The sequence below is a fragment of the Chlamydotis macqueenii genome, chromosome Z (genome assembly GCF_036417535.1).
Source record: "Chlamydotis macqueenii isolate bChlMac1 chromosome Z, bChlMac1.mat, whole genome shotgun sequence".
Classification (NCBI taxonomy): Eukaryota; Metazoa; Chordata; class Aves; order Otidiformes; family Otididae; genus Chlamydotis; species Chlamydotis macqueenii.
The window spans coordinates 67,056,910-67,075,168 of record NC_141593.1 but is presented as its reverse complement, the minus strand read 5'-3'; the positions used below and the strand labels follow the sequence as shown (position 1 = coordinate 67,075,168).

Sequence of the window (18,259 nt, the reverse complement as noted above, 5' to 3'; positions counted from 1 at the left end):
TTGCGTAACATTCAGTATGTCTGTGCAGCCTAAACTCAGTGCAATACAGAGGTACGAGAACTACTGTAGGTGATAAACTCAGGGAAGCAGAAAAAAAAAAAATTAATTAGATACTAATTTACCATGGGTAATTAGGGCCTGGCTAAACTGATCATACTGCTTCCACTTCTAAGTCAGCTCAGGAATCTCTGCATGGCACTTCTATCACAGAGACAGATCTGCAGGATGACACTTGCTCCCTTCACGTTTTTATGGGACATGTGCAAGCAACTATGTGGCAAAAGACTCACTTCAGGTGTCCTGCATTGATCCAGAAAAGCAGACATAAAAAAAACACCTGCAAACTAATATGTATTTTTGAGAAGGAATTTCTTTAATCACAGACAAACACCTTGTTGTCTTAATCAGACAGAGTTATTTCTTCTCTAAAAATCTCATATTTTATCCAAACTTATATTGCATCAGAGAAAAACAAGGACTACCCTCTTTAAAAAGCATTGCAGTTATAAATGAAAGGCCACTGTTCTGCTTATAAGGGTTTCCCCTCACAGTTTAGAGTTAAGTTGTGACAGCATCTTCTCGAGCTTTATTGCTAGTGCCATGTTACCTTTAATCCTTAATTTTCCAGACATGAAGGCCATGGTTGGCTTTAGTTTACCTAAAAAAAGAAACAGAACCATCACAAACTGAAAACGAACGGGAGACAGCCTATGCACAGGACTCTGTCATGCCACTACAGCGACACTTAGAGCTGTATTGCTACCAAGTTCTGCTGTAAGAGCAGTGCACATCTTGGAAACACAGATTAGAGGTGTACAGAACAATATTCCAACAGATGACTGGATTCTTTCTGAAGCTACACTCACTGATAAAATTTCAATACCTAGATCATAAAAGCAGTAGAAGCTTTTGTGCTCTTCCTGGTCACAGAAAAGAAGAGTTCAGAAAAATCCAAGGAGTTCTATCCTATGCTTTCACTTGAGCCACAAAAAGCCCAAAGCTCCTCCATCCCAGGATCGCCAAGCGAGGAGGCTCTCTATGCGCCCATCAGCAGAAGGTTTTCTGGCAGTACCTGCGCGCACCCTGGCAAACGCCTTGGTCACTCACCTGTGAACATTTTCACAAAGTCGTCACTCGACATGCTCATAACCACATCAGCCGTCACCGGAGGCTTTCCACAACCAGTGCTCCCACCCTTGGTTTTCAGGTCAATATACCAAGTGCCACCTCCATCACCTGAACAGAGAGCAAAAGGAAGTGACAAGGCAGCAAAGAGCGCTGTGCCCTCCCGAGTCCTCCCTTTCAGACAGCTGCTGCTGTGCCCGTTTGGAGCAGTTACGTGATCCTACATATGCCGGCGGGGCTCTGCAAGAAGCTCCCACTTGCCCCACATCCCATGCGCAGGCAAAGCCGGCCTCTGGCAGACTCCTTGCAGCACCGCGTATCAGGGACACGGGCAGAACAGCCCAAAGGCAGCGCTTTGCTGACAGAGACACCGGCAGCTTTTAACGTGATCTTGCGAGCACCCCGTCTGTCTTCATGCCAGCCCCGTGCAGTAGGGCCAGCGCAGCGACACAGCCTGCCCGCGTACGCCAAGAGTGGCGGCAGCTTCCTGCGCCAGCTGAAGTTGGTCCTGAGAAAGAGCAGAACGGAGCAAAAGGCGCTCTGGTTTGGGATCAGCTTGAAGAGCCGAGTGTTTCTGTTTGGAAACACCCAGTGCCTTTTGCGCGCAGAAGTTTCACGAGTGATGGTCTTACCAGATAATTCAAACTGAAAGACACCCTGCGTCATCCTCACATACTCTTCGCTCATTGCTCCCTGAATAACTCTGAATGTTTCTGCAACAGGACTCAAAGGCTTGGCTGCAGCAGACTCTGTGTTCTCCTTGCCTCCATCTGGTCCCTCGTGCTGGGATCCGCTTAATTTCTTCTCCTCTTTGAATGCACTGGAAGCACCTACAAGAAAGAGATTCTTTTTCTCCTTCAAATGCAAAACACTTTAAAGCCCGCGTGTAGAAACTTGCATAGAGAAGCCCCTTTTTAGGCTTCACAGCAGGGAAAATGTGTATTTTCCCATTTCAGTATTAACACTGATCTAGGATGTTTTTAGCACCTGGGAAGCTGAACAGGCGTACAGCGCTAAAGGTGATCCTGCAATACATTTCACTCCCTAAAACGTCAAAAAGAAAAGTGAAATAAAACCACCGCAAAATTCTAATTCTGACTCTTCACGGTCCAGTACAAATGCTTACACAGCACATTGTTTTCTACTGCAGTCCACAGCCTCCTGACAGCACCCACAAAAATAAATCAGGCCCTTTAATAAGCACCACTTTCACCTCAAAATACTCCTGTCTTCTCTGTCTTGCTAAGAACATGGATATCTTCAGTAACCCTTCCGCAAAGGCTTCTAAGCCTTAAATCAATTCCCTGCTTTAATCAGCATTCTCCCCTACTGCAGTCAACAGGTACCTTTACCAATAAAGGCCAGCGCCTGCAGTTCACAAGGCTGATCAAGGCAAACAGCCTCTGAAAATGTTGTTGGAAGTCTTGTAGGTGTTGCGAGTATCAAAAAATAGTTAGGACCATTCTGTGAGTCCCTACTAAAGAAACTGCATTGTGATGCCCGGGGAACTGACACCGTCCATCCCCGGCAGAACAGCCCCAGTGCGACTGCTCAAATTGTATTTTCAAGGGAAAGGGGCTGTTCAGACTCTGCCTCCTCTGCCCTTCTCTCTTCCCTGTTTTGGCACTCCTAGGAAACCTGTTCAGCATTCCTATTCGCCCTCCAACTTGACACACTACAACTTTGAAAAAGCAAAACTAATGCTTTTCTTAAAAAAAGGTCTCTTCATTTCATCTAAGAGGTCGTATATCACGCAGGTTTAATCTAGGAAGCAACAGGGACTGATTTTTGTATAAATTTATCAAGAGAGACTATGTGACACTCCTTCAAAATGTCCTGTTTGTCTTTTTTTTTTTTAACCAGCAATATTTATCTGTGACCTTCAGTATTAAAAAGAATTCTCCAAAATAAAGCATTGATTTTATTCCATGGAAGTCCCTGCAGGAGGTAACACACTTTCCCTAGCTTTAACTATTGAGTCATTTCCATAAATTATACTCTCCAAATGAGAAAAGGAGTTTTGCTACATAGGCTGAGTGAAGCCCAAGCTTTTGGGAGAAAAGAAAAAAGAGAACCAATTTGAAATAGAGAGGGTATTCATTATTGTCAGAAATTATCGACTTTCACACACAGCGCTTTCCCTACCGTATCTTTCTTGTTTCATGGCTGTCTTGTCAGTTTCAACATCCAAGAAGAAGTCAGGCATCAAGGGGTGACCTAAAAGGGAGGAAAAATGTAACAGTAAGTCCAAGTAAAGTTGGACAGCACCAACAGGAATCCATTTAATATGAAACTACAGTCAAGTTTATATGTAAATAAACTACAATTTGAAGGGAAGACATAGCATTATATGACGTGTAGAGCTTGGTTCACTTAAAATCTGACATAGAAACCTCTTAAAGTTGCAATGAAAAATACTCGAGGAAGGAAAAAAAAAGGTCTATCTCACTAGCTAGTAAATAGTAATATATACATCTACAGTGCAGATACATTTTCTTTTCAAGAATTTTTTTTTTTTCTTTTAAATTTAATAGGCACTTGATGATTAGAATCTCAGTGGAATCAAACGTGCTTTCCAGGAAGGTATCTTCTGGAAGCTGCGGCAAAGCAACATTTTACAGACTAATTTAAGAGCCCCTAGAAACAAAACTACATTAATATTCTCCATATGACCTTCCCTTCTTCCTGAACTTACTTCTCATCTGGAACATCTGTTTTACCTGGTGCAATTGCATAGACATCAAAATCCTTAACTCCTTCTTCTCTCAGCAGAACTTCATCAATAATGAAGTTTCCAGTGAAACTTTTTGGTTTTGTTAATATGCAATATGCAGCATCTGCAAGGATGTCCGTTTTCCTGCACTGTTTTTCTATTCCAGATCCTCCCAGCATATCCATTGCAGCTGTATGTATGGCTAGAAAGTTTGGAGGGCAAGAAAACAAAGCTTTAACACTGACAACAGGAAATTCCCATTTCCCTGACAAGTACACAAATTTTGTTTTCCTTTCACACAAAAAGAAACAGTAGGAAGTTAAAGCTATGTAATACTACAAACCAACAAATAATTCTGTACAAGCAGCAGTAGAAAACAGAAAATTATTAAAGGAACCAAAAAGTGGAATACTGGGCGGGATTTTTTATGACATTCACATCCCTCTGTCCCTTTATCAGTGTCTCCTCCAGCCATACACTTCCTCCATGTTACTCAGGACATGAAAAACTAACAGGACAACTACTTTTCTCGAAGTGAATGTATAATACCTCTTAATGACTGATGTGTTTCCTGTAGTGATACTGTTTTATACTGAAAATCCTGATGCTTAATTTTTGCCTTGTGGTAACTCCCATGAGATACCAAAGTTTCTCTCTCAGTTTGATGAGAAACCAAATAGCAAAAACTCAATTTGTTCAAAATTCCACAGCAAGGCTGCATTAGACCCAAGAATAAAACCCAGATCTCTGGATGTTTTACCAACTTCTGCACCATTCCATTTGTCTTCTTTATGCCTCCCCTAAGGGAGCTCCTAACATTGTGGCACATTCCTTGCTCTTCCAGGCTGCGGTATCCATTTCATTTTTCTTTCATCCTGTTCCACAGAGAGGCTTTTTGGTGGCAGCTTTTGGCATTTGCCATGTTACTGTTTTCTGCTCATACACTTCTGCTTCATGACTTTTTCCCATCTGCTGTTTAAGATTCAACACTCTATCCCTAAGTTTTGGGACAAATTTGCAAATTCTCTCCTACATCTAGGGCTGTCAGATCCTGGAGGTGGAAGGATAGACCTGATTTTATATCACTTTTGACCTCATTTCAGTATTTCCATTCCACACAAAGTAATGGCACCTTTGATGTAGAAATTATCCCAACATCCATTAAAAAGCAAAGATACATCCACCTGAGCTGGATCATTCACCTTCCAAAATAGGAACTGGGAAAAGGGATGTCAGTCTTCAACGCTTACCAGGGAGATCCTGTCAAAGTGTTTTCTAAGAAAGCGCAAGAGGAGGTAGACACCTTTGTTGACCCTCTCATTTTACTCCTCCATCGTGAGGATTAGCTCCTAGGTTTCATTTGCCTTTGACCAACCTCTGGTTTTTTTTAATAAATCAACTGAACTGCTATAAATACGCACCTAAATAAAAAGTGGCAAATAGATATACTGTACATACACCTACATCTCCTAGGTCTTTTTCTCATTTTTAAGGACAGGAAATGAATTTATCTTTCCTTGGTGCTCTGAAATGTAATCTGCCCTGCAAGATATAATTTTTTTTTTTGTAAATAACTACCAATAGTTCAGAGACTATTTCTGTGAGATACTTTGATTAAATTTACCAAGTTCTGTTGACCTGAATACATTTCGCTATTCTGAGGATTCATTAATCTGTTCACCTTTCCTGGCCCATGCTTCTGCCGCTTCTCTGTTAGTGTCAACTATTATTTGTCCAAGCACAGTAACCATATGTGCACAGACTGAAGCGAAAAGGTTTTAAACAGGTACTGCCTCACAGTCTGGCTGCACATCATTCCACCTTTTTCATATAAAGTGCTGTTTGTTTTCCTCTGATGCACATGAAGAGTCTTCCAGTTCCGTCCCAGGATCTCTCTCTTATTCATATGCACTCTTAGTGATGGGATTGCCCCTTGACCTTTTGATAGGCTTCCTCGTTCACTTTTAGATAAATGGAGAGCTCCTGGCATCTTATTACCAGCATACTTTCACACATTTAAAGAGTCAGATTAATCAACAGACATTGGCATCCTTACTAGCACTGAGACTAATCACATTCATATGAGATTATAGTGGATTTTTTAAATCAAAACTTTGTAACTGTATCTTAGATACCATGGAATTCTGTAACTCTGTCTCTCTGGTGACCACATGAAAATAGTTAACTTTTTCACTTTTGGAAGATAAACCTTTTGAAAGAACATTTTTTGTACTGGACAATTTGCACATTATTATCCTCTTTTATACTTGAGGGCACATCAGTATTCATGGAGGCATCACTGATCTATGAAAACTTTGAGAGCTCATCTAATGTTTCTAACAGTCTTAAACTGAATGAGCAAGAATAGATTCAGCAAACTGAAGGTATGTCTGCATACCTTTGATTTTACAGAAAGCTCAATTACTTTTTAAATTACTTTGCAGCATCTCAGAGAGAGAAATCTTTATTTTAAAAAAGCATTTATTAGAATATACTATTCTTCCTGCCCTTCCAAGCCTCACGTTCTGCAGTTTCCTGAGGGGAACAGTATTAGCTGCACTCTGTAACTGCCACCTGACAGCTTCGGCAGTGTTACCCTCTTACTTACTTTATCAGGTATAAATATGTTACCAAGGACACAGTGGCACTCTAATGCACAAGAGAAAGATACTTTATTTGCTTTGGATTTCCCCTCTGTCGTAGGGGAAATTCTTATTCTCCAATAAGAATGTCAGATTTTGCAGAACTTTAATTAATAAAATCATAGACATCCTTTAATACTAGACTGTATCTGGGACACTGGTACCATTACTGGCATCTGGAATGCCACAGCATATGCAAACACTGCAAAGAAATAACATATTCAACAATGCAACATAAGACTTCATGTAACTTGTGCCATAAAGTCAGCCATCCCTCTGAAAAAATTCTCATGATGGGTGGGTGGACAAATTCTCCCAGGTTCTGTTTTCCCTGGTCATGAAAAACAGGATGCCGAGTTACTTAGATGGGTGGGGGAAAACCTACATTGCAAAATAAAGACCTAGTATAACCATGCGGTCTCTGCAGGAAGAATTCTTTTAGCTTTCAACAGTATGTTTGCACCCATAAAACCACCAACTCATTTCCACAATAGGAGTGAATGTTTTCTCCAGAATATCCAGAACCATAGAGAGAAGGTTTTGAAGAATCAGAAAAGTGTGGAGGTGCCTACACAGCATGTAAATACGTGCATTTACAAGATACAGGTAATCTTTTAACATCTTTTGCGTAAGAAAATAAGTCAAATTAATAATGTTGTCTGCAGCTTGATACCACATCTCTCTCAATGAGATAGGGACAGTGAAGGAATTAATCCAGACTAACTCTCATATGCATTGCTTAATCAGTCAGTGACCAAAAAACACAAAATGGTAGGTAAAAGATCACCTCTTCTATTTAGCAGTGGTATTTTAGGGACAAGCTAGGCAGGATGGGCATAAGGTCGAGGGAGCTAAAGGCTTTAAGAACAAAGTTTCCTGGCTCTATTCCAGATAACAAAGATAGATCCTGGAAAATCTCCATTGAAACTTTTCTGAGGTTTCCCTGGAGCACTCAAGAAGCAAGTCTGTGGAAACAAGTGCACCTTTCTAACTCCTTCAGAAATAAGAAAAATACAAGAGACCCAAAACCTGAAAGGGGAGCTTTCACACCACTGCTAAGAAGGCAAGCCAGACCCTGAAGTTATACATGCAGTTGCCTCCAGTACATCAAAGATTAAGAGCTCTTCAAAATAGACAGTACAGGTTTTGTGATGATGTAATTATCATGAATGATATAATTATAATTCCAAAAGTCAATCCCTTACCAAAATATTTCTATGAGTAAAACTCATAGTCTGAGTAGAACTACAAGGCATTCATTGACAGGGAGAATTTAGGATGTAAGCATCTAGACCAATCAAACAGGACTAGGTCTGTCAGGTATACTAACCCAAGTGTTCAACTGAGTATCAGCTGGAGTATTTAAGCAAAGAAACTCTGCCGATTTTTTCTGAAATAATTAAGTTTTGCTCATATTCCTCGCTTGGAGGAAGCAAATCAGAGAGCTTCCATGCTAGACGTTAAAAGGCCCCTGCAAATCCTAACAGGAAAACGTTGAAAAATGTCTGGGTACAAACACTTCTTACACTGCAGCACTAGCCCCAGAAGAGGATTTTGGTTCATATTTTTATTTCCTCTTCCTTCTTCCCTCCCTCCACTAGTTAAGGGAGTAAACTCTGCTGTTGTAATGTTTCATAACACAATGATAATGGGCTTATATCATCAAAGGGATGGATTACCCTCTGTCTTTACCAATTTTAACATCAGTATAATTTCTGCACATAGATGTATTTGGGGTGAAGAGACTGGCCTCTTCAGCAAACAGCTGACTAAATCTTGAACAACAGCCCTGCTCCTCACTGACCCATAGACAACAAACTGAAGTTAACACAATGTGGGAGCAATGAGTTGTTTTTCTTCCATAGAGCTCTTTAATTTCCTGTGACTTGCAAGCAGATGGTTCTGTGAACAACGACTTGCCGGGCCACTGTGCCAAAACCTCTAGGAACAGGGTTTTTAATTATTTTGCATTTACAGAGGTATATATCTTGTCAGTTCTGGTAATTTAACTAGCAAGGAATTCTAAACAATACACAGATGTTTCATATCTAAGAAAGCAGAAAGTCATTATTTTAGTAACATTAAAAAAAATAAAAATCACCTGTTTTAGGCCATAAAGCATTGACAGCAACTTCTCCTCTAAATTCTTCTGCCATTCCCAAGACACACATGGACATCCCATATTTAGAAATGGTATAAGCTAAAACAAGAAGTATAAAAAAGATAAAAATTCATACTCTATCAACAGAATTTTAATTATGAAGCAAAGAAAAACCAAATGATTTGTTCATAAGTAAAATTAAGTTTTGTGGGACAAAACAGTATCTTCCTAGAGTCAAAGTCTCTTCCTTATCCCTACCACCCCCAGCAGTAGTCTGCCATCTTTTCACTACATATAAAATGAGCTATGTATGTTTTGACAAAATAAAAAAAAAAGACTGAAGTCGCTGTATGCTGGTTTTGTTGTGCTTTTATACACAGCATACTTGCAAGAGTGCTCAGTTTTTTCAAGAGCATAGTAAGGCATACTAGCTGCTAATGACCAAACAACATCCTACTGAAAACAAAAAGGACAGGAAGGGGGCTGGTAAGGAATGAGGAGAAATTCTAAATCCTCATCATTATTTGAGAAGGAAAACTTTTGGGGAGAAAGAACTGGGAGGAATTTAACATGACAAGTGTCCAAAATGGAAAGGTTTTTGTACAGTTTTAAAGTAAGCAAAGTTAATCTCAAGACAAAGTGGGGTCCCTTTCCCACCTCAAAATTAATTTCTATTTTAAAAGACAACATTGAGCTTTCTCTCTATTAAATCAAAATGTGAAGCTGAATTGGCAAGAAAGTAGATTTTGGGTTTCAATCTCTTTTTGGAACAGAAAATATTTTGTAGTCTTGAGAATTTCCATGAAAAAGCACAGACTCTTTCCTCGAAAACATTCTTGAAAGCATACAGGACATATTAAGCCACGAAAACTATGTTTTCTCACAAAAAAAAAAAATTAGCTTAGGTATGAAACACTGTGGGGAACTGTTAGTACCAGTCTGTACACAGTGCTAAAGATACAAGATCTAGCATTCTGGGCTGGCTCTCCGGCATGTTTCGTCAGGTATTTACGTGGTTCTCAAAAAAATACAACAAAGGCACTGAATGCTACTCACCACAATGATTTTTGAACCACATGGGATTCAGATTCATAGGTGGGCTAAGGTTCAGGATATGAGGGTTCCTACTCTTCCTCAAGTGGGGAAGGCATGTTTTAGACCTGAACGATAAGATTCAGACACATCAATCACCACTTATTTTATGGAACACCTACAACTACAGGAAAAAAACATACTAACAGATCAGTATTTTCATTTTCATATAAGTCCAATACTGAGCTGAGACCCTGCCCTTGTATCAATTATTTAACTGATACAAAGAACAACAACAACAAAAAAAATCTTTCCTAGCTCACTTATCTCAGGCCTAGTATTAACTCCTGCTACCTGGACCACATTTTCCAAATACTGCAGCAGCATCTACTAAAGCTGACATTCCAGATGCTCAGAAGCCATAATCTCCTTGTAATAGTTCTGGTAGGGACAACAAAACACTGAGTGCAGAGCATCATTTAGTCATAAATACATTCTCTACTGATCACATACCTATTTCTTCTTTAAAACCACATTAAAGAAATAATACTTTTTTTCTGTATGTATAGTGACAGGCTATTACAAACATTCCAAGCAAAACCAAAAACTTATTGTCTGCTGACGGAGTCACTATTTCATTCAACTTAGAATTTACACATGGCTGTAAGTCATAACTTTTCCTTTATAGAAACTGTCGTTTGACTTCACTTCTACACGTGAGTACATGTTTGCATTTGATCTCTGCTGGAGAACCTTTTATCAAGCTTCATAGGGAGAACAGCACTGCAGTGGACTACACTAGCGACCTACCATTCACATGTTTCAACAGAACCCACGCATGCTGTCAGTCACAGAAGGGACACCTTCAACTGCAAAATCATTAAAGCAATAAAGGAAATCATTTACCATCTGCTTAAGTGTCCTGGAGTTTCAAGTCTTTTCAATGGCAGTGTGCAAGGTTCACTACCAGATGTCTCAATTTCTTAATGCACAGGAACCAAGAATATGTCAACAGGTATACTCTATAAGATGGGACATCTTCCCTTCCTCCTCCACACAGATGAAAAATCCACACTTTTTTTTTTTTAGCTATTATAACTTTCTCAACATTAATTTGAAAACAGATCTCTAGAAATTACGAACAGAAGAAACAGACAAAGCAAAGGGAAGAAAAGGCTGAAATGCTTGACTAGGTCTTCGCAATGACAAAGATTCTCAGAAAAACTTCCCCTGAAAGGCATTAATCTTTCATATGCTCTTCCATTTGCAGCAACATAGAACCTGCTATTTAATCTTTTTAAGGCAGAGTAGCACCCAAAGGAAAGATGACTTTAAGAATTCTCCATTAATTTGGAATAGCTAGATGTACCATCAAGAAAGTGTCACCATTGGGCGATGAGGGGGAAACGGGGCTTGCCACTGGCAACACAGTGGAACCCATTCAGATATTTAGCAAAAGATATCCACATTTACTGGAATGCCAAGATCCAAAACCAATTTTCCTTTCTCAGTGCAGAACCACTTACACTTACAGCCTTTCAAAAGTAGACATCACAGGCTTGAAAGCACAGAAATCCTACTCTGCAAGCAGAGTCTTTCTTTCTTCCACCCTCCCTCTCTCTCCACGCTATGCACGTGTCTCTAATTCAGAAAGCTGCTATTTGTGTGTGTTTTTACACTATTCTAATTGCAAATCCCTTCACTGATTCCTAGAAAACAACATTAAGGAATAGAATCATAGTATCTGACAACCAGATTCATCTGCACAAAGCAGAATGACAGACACTATTCTATATTAAGCTTTGATACAAAAGCTCCTCACATCAAGCAACAACTGAATTTAAAGTATCTGCATCATCCTAAAAGCTTTTTGTTTTTAAACACAACCCCATCAAAATGAAAGTTTTAATTTTAAAACAGATCAACTTCAAATGATATCATGTAAATCTAAACATGATCCCACCTACTGAATCCATTTCCAAAAAAAATGAGCAAAATTAGGACTACGGAAATTGTGAAATCAAATCTTGCTATGATAATTTAAATAAATGATAGAACCAATAAGCTGCATAGAGGTGGAGAATGCTTTAGATTGTTAAGTTACATCTTTATCATTTCTCTTTTAACTATGGTAAGTTATCTAATGTCTCTTAAGATGAGAAGGAAGCTTATAAACAAGATGTTGCCCTTGATGTATACAAAGAGTTAGTCATTTTGCTTAAAAAGAAAGGGTAGCTAGACAGCATTTAGCAAAGCCAAGCTGGAGCTCTGTTTGAAATAAACTACTTTCTGCTTCGTACCTGCATGGAGGGGTTTGGGAACACTTCATGACTACAGTAATAAGGTTTCTATTGACTCCAACTTGCAATTAATTCTTGCAAATATTAATTTCAAATCAGTTGTCCAATAACCAAGCAATTTCCTGTGAACACATGTAGAACACTTGCACTCCAAGTCTAGAGTAGCAAGACAGTTACACAATTTCTCAGAAAAACTCAAATAACATCATACATCTTGTTACAATCACTTTGCTTCCCTCTCCCAGCACTTACGTAAGGTAGGTTCCTCGTACATTAACATCCATCATAAGATTGACCTTCTTCGTTTCTGTTTCCAAAGTGCCAGTCAAAGAGATAGCGCTTGCATTGTTCACCAAAATATCAATTCCTGGTTTTAAAATAAGCCATTAGCATTTAAAGACAAAAAAACCCCACAAATAAGGCAGTGTGTTCTTTTAGCTTTTTGTTTGAGCAATCTGCCTATTAACGTCTCCCCCACACCGCAGCATACCTCCAAAAGTCTTCACAGCATTCTCCACAGCATTAATAATTTGCTGTTCTTCTCTCACATTGACGACGCATGGCAGAGCCTTTCCTCCAGCCGCTTCAACTGCACAATTTAAGAATTAAACATTTAAAACTTTGCTCTCGGATGGAGCAAACAGCATGAACCTACTGAGAATCTCTCATTCAATGACGCACTTCAAGAAGGTATTGAAAATTGCACTCTCAAGTTGTGACCTTTTTACATGTGTGAAGAACAGGGAAGCCAAAACTACACTTTAACACTGAGAATGTGTATGGTACAGACATACATCTCAATTAACATAGCATTTTCACATCTATACACACACACACACACATTCATTACAGTAATATTTTGACACCTCTCAGCACTCCTGGGAGGCAAGAGAAGCACTAAGCTCATTTTATTAAAGGTGAATTGGAGCTAAGAGAGTCTATGCAGTTTTCCACTCAGGTATGACAATTAAGCTAGGCCATACACCCAGCCCAACACCTGAAGCCCACCCTCATATATTACAACTTACTCTCTGCTGCAGCAGTGTAGATAGTCCCTGGAAGAGTAGGATGGGGCTCAGCTGTCTTGGCAGCTATGACAATGTTTGCACCATCCTTGGCAGCTTTCAAAGCAATGGCTTTGCCAATGCCCCGGCTTGCGCCCGTGATAAATAGAGTGCATCCTGCTAGTTTCCTAAAGGTGAAGGGAGAAGTGGAGGGTAAAGAAGAAGAACAAAGCAAAACCTGTCAATTACTGACTTTTGGCACTCTTTAAGAACAAAAGTAACTACAGCATTGTCTTCCAATCAGACAAATGCCTTTATCATTTTACTAAGAAAGCAGCCCCTAAATACAAAAGAAACGGCTACAGCTACTGCAAAGTACAGTACCACTGAAGGTAAGACCACTCCAAATTTGCAAACACTATAAAGCAAGAAGGTTACACTGGTCATCCAATTACATTTCTCCCTTTTTGTAAAATGATCCAACACCCTGTTTACAATAGAGCTGCTACATTCTCCAGCAATGGAAAAGGAGTAAGTCGTAAAAATGAAATCCCACTTTCTAATGAGACAGCACACCTACACAGCTCTCTGTAATTTACTAGTCACAGCCCTCTAAACACAAGCAACTGCTGTCCCAACATGGTATAAAGTTCAAGTCCAGAACCACAATGTCAACACAGGGTGCCACACTCAAGTGCCAAAAAAACCCTTGATTTTCAGGAATGGCAATCATTTCTTTTAAAGGTTTTACACTAAACTCAACAGTTTCCCAGCAACTATGTTCAATCCAACGGGTCCCGCCAAATCCGGGTCCTGTCAAAACCTCTGGAAAAACTAACAAGTTTTAGAGTGTCAGAAAGACATCTGGCTTACAGAAACAATGTCGCTGAATTTTTGAAAAGTAAAAAGATCAACTACAGCTTAAAGCATATTCGACAACAAAGCCTCTTAGACCACAGGTTTTCCATATGAAGGAATGTGCATTTCAGTGTTGCGTAAAGCTTGTGTTGCTTTCTGTAACTAAGTGGAAAAAAACAAAAGGTCCAAATTTTCAACCCTGGTTAGAGAATGCACATAAACTATGTGCTACAGCAACTTCACTTTTCACTCACATCACAAATGTTACACACCAGCCTCCAAGCTTGCAATAGTTTTCCTTTCAGTCTGGGCTGGACTTGACTTACTACTGTTTCTCCAGGTCTGTTTTTTTCCCCCCTCCAATCCAAGAGCATCCCTCTCTAAAATACTCTCTAGGAGGGTAAGTGTTTGGCTGCAGAAGGCAGAAAACTGGGATGAGGCAGGGAGGGGGAGGGATCTTCCCCTGCAGTGGCACAGTCAGGCATCTGCAGGGTCCCAGGAAGTCACTGAAGCCCTGGAGGTGCCAATTCAAACAGCTTTCCTGCGCAAAATTGGGTCCTAGAGGGGCACAGAAAGAAAAATCTCACCACAGCGAAACACAAAAAACTGCTGCAGAGAGTCAAGTCGCATGCACAGTGAGGAAAGTTCATCTCTGCAACACATAGCCAGACTGCAAAACTCAGTCAAATAAGGCCAGAATCTGGCTTCTACCTTCAGCCAACCAATATGAGGTCAGCAGACTCCACGTTAGTCAGGGAAGAGGTAAATGGGGTCCAGCAAGAGGGAGCACTGAAGGAGAAGGAAGCCAAGGAAAGCTGGTTGAGCTTTAAGCCCCTCCGGGGGCAAGAGTAGTCCATTCAGGAAGACAATTAGATGTACCAGGAGACCAGCGGGGCTCCGCAGGGAACCCATGACTCAGCTCCCATGTACAGAGGTGTCACACAGGGAGCAAGGACAGGGCATAAAGGCGGAATTAGAAGCATCAGCCAGGCATATCAGGGTGGTATCAGGAAAACCAAAGTTCACCTGCAGCTGAGGCTGGCAAAGGACATCAAGGGCACAGGGGCTCCTGCTGCTAGCTGGTAGTAAAAACAGGCCCTTTGCTCAACAGAGTGGATGAAAGCAAGGTTTTCAATCCCATCTCTCACAATGTTTTTCCATCCAATTTAAGACATTATGGTGTGGATGGGTAAAAAAGTTGGTTGGTCGAGCTCAGAGGGTGGTGGTTAATATCATACTCCGCCCAGAGACCAGTAGCAAGTGGGGTACCACCTCTACTCCTGGACCAGTCCTGTTAACATTTTTATCAGCAGCCTGAAGGAGATGACAAAATGCACTGAGGTGGACGACAACCGGTTCACAAGCTTGAGGGCAGGGCTGCTATCCAGAGGGTCCCCAACAGGCTAGATGAACAGGAGCCTCGTGAAATTCAACAAGGACAAATGCATAGTCCTGCAGCCGGGAAGAGCCCCTGCAATGACACAGGCTGGTGGCTGAAAGGGCAGGGAGTGCTCTCCTGAAAAGGCCTGGGGAGCTTGGTAGAGTGCAAGCTGAGCATGAGACAGCAGTGTGCCTGGCCACAGAGGCCAGCAGCATCCTGGGCTACAAGAACAATATAACCGGAAAACTGAGGGAAGGGATGATGCCCCTGTATTTGGCGTGCATAAGACCATGCTTGCATCCTGTGATGAGTTTTGGGTCCTTCAGTACAAGGTATGTGTTGAAAAATGGTAAGTTACATGAAGGGAGACAGAAATGGTTGAAGGCTCAGGACTTGTGTGAGAGGGCCAGTTCAGCCTGGAGAACAGCTTTGGGGGAATCTACCAGCAGCACCAGTACCTATCCAGTGACTGATGAGATGGAGCCGAGCACACATGCTGTGGTGCAGCTCAGGAGGATGAGAGACAACAGGCACTTTCAAACTGAAAGAAGAAAGGTTTGAACTGCAGAGGTTCAGACTGTTCTCCCCAGTGATGACAGTCAGGCAACAAAGCAGGGGACTGAGCTGTTTCCAGCCTTGGAGGTTTTCAAGACCCAAATGGACAAAGCCCTGAGCAACCCTGTCTGATCTCCCAGCTGACCTGGCTTGCAGCAGGAAGCTGGACTGGAGACCTCTCAAGATCCTTTCCAACCTGAACTACCCAATGATCCACTCTGGATCAGATTCAATTCCTTTCCCCAAATTATTATTCTATTCAAAGTGTCAGGGAACATATTCTGTTAATTCCAGTTACACTCTCTCTAGTTTTCCCCTCCAACCTTTCCTACATCGGCCATCGCCCTCAAGTCTGTTTTTTTTTTTTTTTTGCAGCACAACCGCATCTCCAGGCTACATAAACTTCCTTTTTCTCCCTAGGCTTACAATCACCACTGACTACACTCACTCTGTGGAACTCCCTTCCTTCAATTTTAGCTCCACCACCTCCAATTCTGTCCCTACATCCCACAGAAACAGCTTTCATGAAAATAAGCAAAGCCCTCCTGACAGGAAAAAATCCATTTTCACTTCTTCCCCTCTGAAATATTGAGCTGACTTAATACAATCTCTCACACGTCTTTAATTTTTTAAACCATTCTTGCTTCTTCCTTAATTTTACTTCTAATCATGTCTCACTCAATAAATTTAATTTATCCTCTGCAAGCTGGTGTGACAGCGTCCACAAAGCCAGATGGACCAACCTCTTAAAATGTTTCTTCAGTGTCCCCAAAAGAACTGCCCAGAATTGAGATCATTCAACTCTGCTAAGCAAGCTGAGAAGCTTGCAAGACTTAAAATTTATTTCTTAATTCACTTAGCAGTCCAATAGTTTACAAGTTTTAAAAACACGTGCTTGTCTAAAATGGCTTATGACCTATATTATGAAGATTGCGTCTTTACTGCTTCTATCACAGTTGAATTCTGGTAATAAGATAGCAAATGTCAAATTCGCCTCTGTGGCCTGCAGTCTTGGGGATCTTGAAAAAAGTGAAGGCAGCTCCCTTTCTCACCAGGCATGACTGCTAATACAGAAACATGCAGGCCCCATCAGGGACACTTTTTACAGCTTGCTTACACATACGTTAGGAATTTAATGAATGATCCTGTTTATAACATACAGGAACAAATTATACCAACTTATCTTCCTAGCTGTTAGCAGTGATGGCTCTGAAGAAAGGCAGAAAATGAATCTAAACTGAGATCCTATACTGGAAGAAAGTTTGATCACCAGGTAAGAAGGTACTGGCTTAGAATGAGAGAGAGAAAAACAGTCTGATATGTATATGAAATTACAGTCACACTACCCAATTTAAGCAAAAGCCCTCCAGTCACTGTTTCCACCACAAAAGGCTCCGGGACACTGCCGAAAGACCCTCACGAAGCTCTCCAGGGCCTCTGCCAGGCCCCACCTGCCCCCTCATCTCCTGGCCTTGCTTCCAGCCTCCCTGCCACGGCGAAATGACCCGGCCCCGGCCCCCGACGTTACCACAGGCAGCCCACCCCGCGGCCGGTGGGGAGGGGGCGAGCAAAGCCCCCCTCACGAAGCGGCCGGGGAGGAGCGGGCTGCACCCCGCGGGGCCGGGCACCGCTGCCCCCCACGGGAAGCGCCCACCATGACAGGAGCGACGGTCTCCCCCAGCACAGTAATTCACTTTCAGGTGCTCACAAGCGCTGCTGCCTCACCCCTTTGGAGGGGAAAGCAAACCAGCGCCGGGGTCAGCGCCCAGCAAACCGCCCCGGCACGGCGACAGCCCCCGGCCCGTCGCCCACCTCGCCCACCGCCCGACAGGCCTTGGGTGGCCGAAAAGCCACGGCTTTTACCTCAGCCGGGCCCCCGCCCGCCGCCGCTGCCTGGGAGGGGACAAGCGGTGGCCTGGGGCGAGGGGAGGGGGCGCGGAGGGAGAGGGGAGGGCTGGGGCGGCTTACCCCGTGTTGGGCAGCATGGCGGCGCGGGTACAGGCTCCGCCGGGGCGGGGACCAGGCCCGGCACGGCTGCGGCTGCCGCCTCACTTCGCGCAGCCGCCGCGGCGGCCAGGGGCGGAGCGGTCGGGGGGAGGTGAAGAGCAGGAGCGGGCCGTGCCGCGCTTCCCGGCCCTCCACCTGTGAGGAGCGAGGCGGGGACCGGGGCGCGGCTGCCGGCGAGCCCAGGGCTGAGCCGCGGGCCCAGGGGCAGTGGGCGGGCCGGGAGGCGGCCCCCGGGCTGGGGGTGGCCGGGCCGGGGGACATGGGGCAGCCTGAGGTTGGATGGGGGCCTACACGGAGTGAAAAGAGTGGAGTCGGGTGGTTTACAACATCCTTTCGTTCTCTGCTGGATGTCCGAAATTTCGCATTGGACTGAACTCTGTTCCCAGTCTCGCTTGAAACACTGGAGCCTTGCCTCCATCTTGCCTTCTGCCTTCCCAGTTCCTCAAAAACGCCTGCGGCAGGACCATCTGCTCGCCCAGCCGTGCCTGTGCCCCCTTCATCTCCTCCCCTAGTCCCACTCTTGTCTCACAGTAACAGTGAG

General features: G+C 42.7%; 1 protein-coding gene across 1 annotated transcript; it reads right to left on the bottom strand.

Moving 5' to 3' along the window:
* Positions 1-350: 350 nt before the first annotated feature.
* HSDL2 (hydroxysteroid dehydrogenase like 2) lies at positions 351-17,843 on the bottom strand. Its single transcript, XM_086770064.1, has 11 exons — positions 17,680-17,843; positions 12,942-13,105; positions 12,404-12,502; positions 12,166-12,280; positions 9,638-9,741; positions 8,582-8,680; positions 3,846-4,040; positions 3,271-3,342; positions 1,758-1,955; positions 1,108-1,236; positions 351-658 (listed from the first exon to the last, which is right to left on the bottom strand). The coding sequence occupies exons 1-11, from the start codon at positions 17,694-17,696 to the stop codon at positions 546-548; spliced, it is 1,305 nt and encodes a 434-aa protein (XP_086626190.1). The 5' UTR covers positions 17,697-17,843; the 3' UTR covers positions 351-545.
* Between the last annotated feature and the right edge of the window lie 416 nt (positions 17,844-18,259).

Excerpts from the sequence above, each read along its gene's own strand:
- HSDL2 (XM_086770064.1), bottom strand. Across the intron at positions 9,742-12,165 it reads GTACGAGGAACCTACCTTAC|GTCTAAAACATGCCTTCCCC; the intron begins GTAAGTGCTGGG and ends CTTATCGTTCAG. Across the intron at positions 3,343-3,845 it reads TGTCTATGCAATTGCACCAG|GTCACCCCTTGATGCCTGAC; the intron begins GTAAAACAGATG and ends CCTCCCTTTTAG.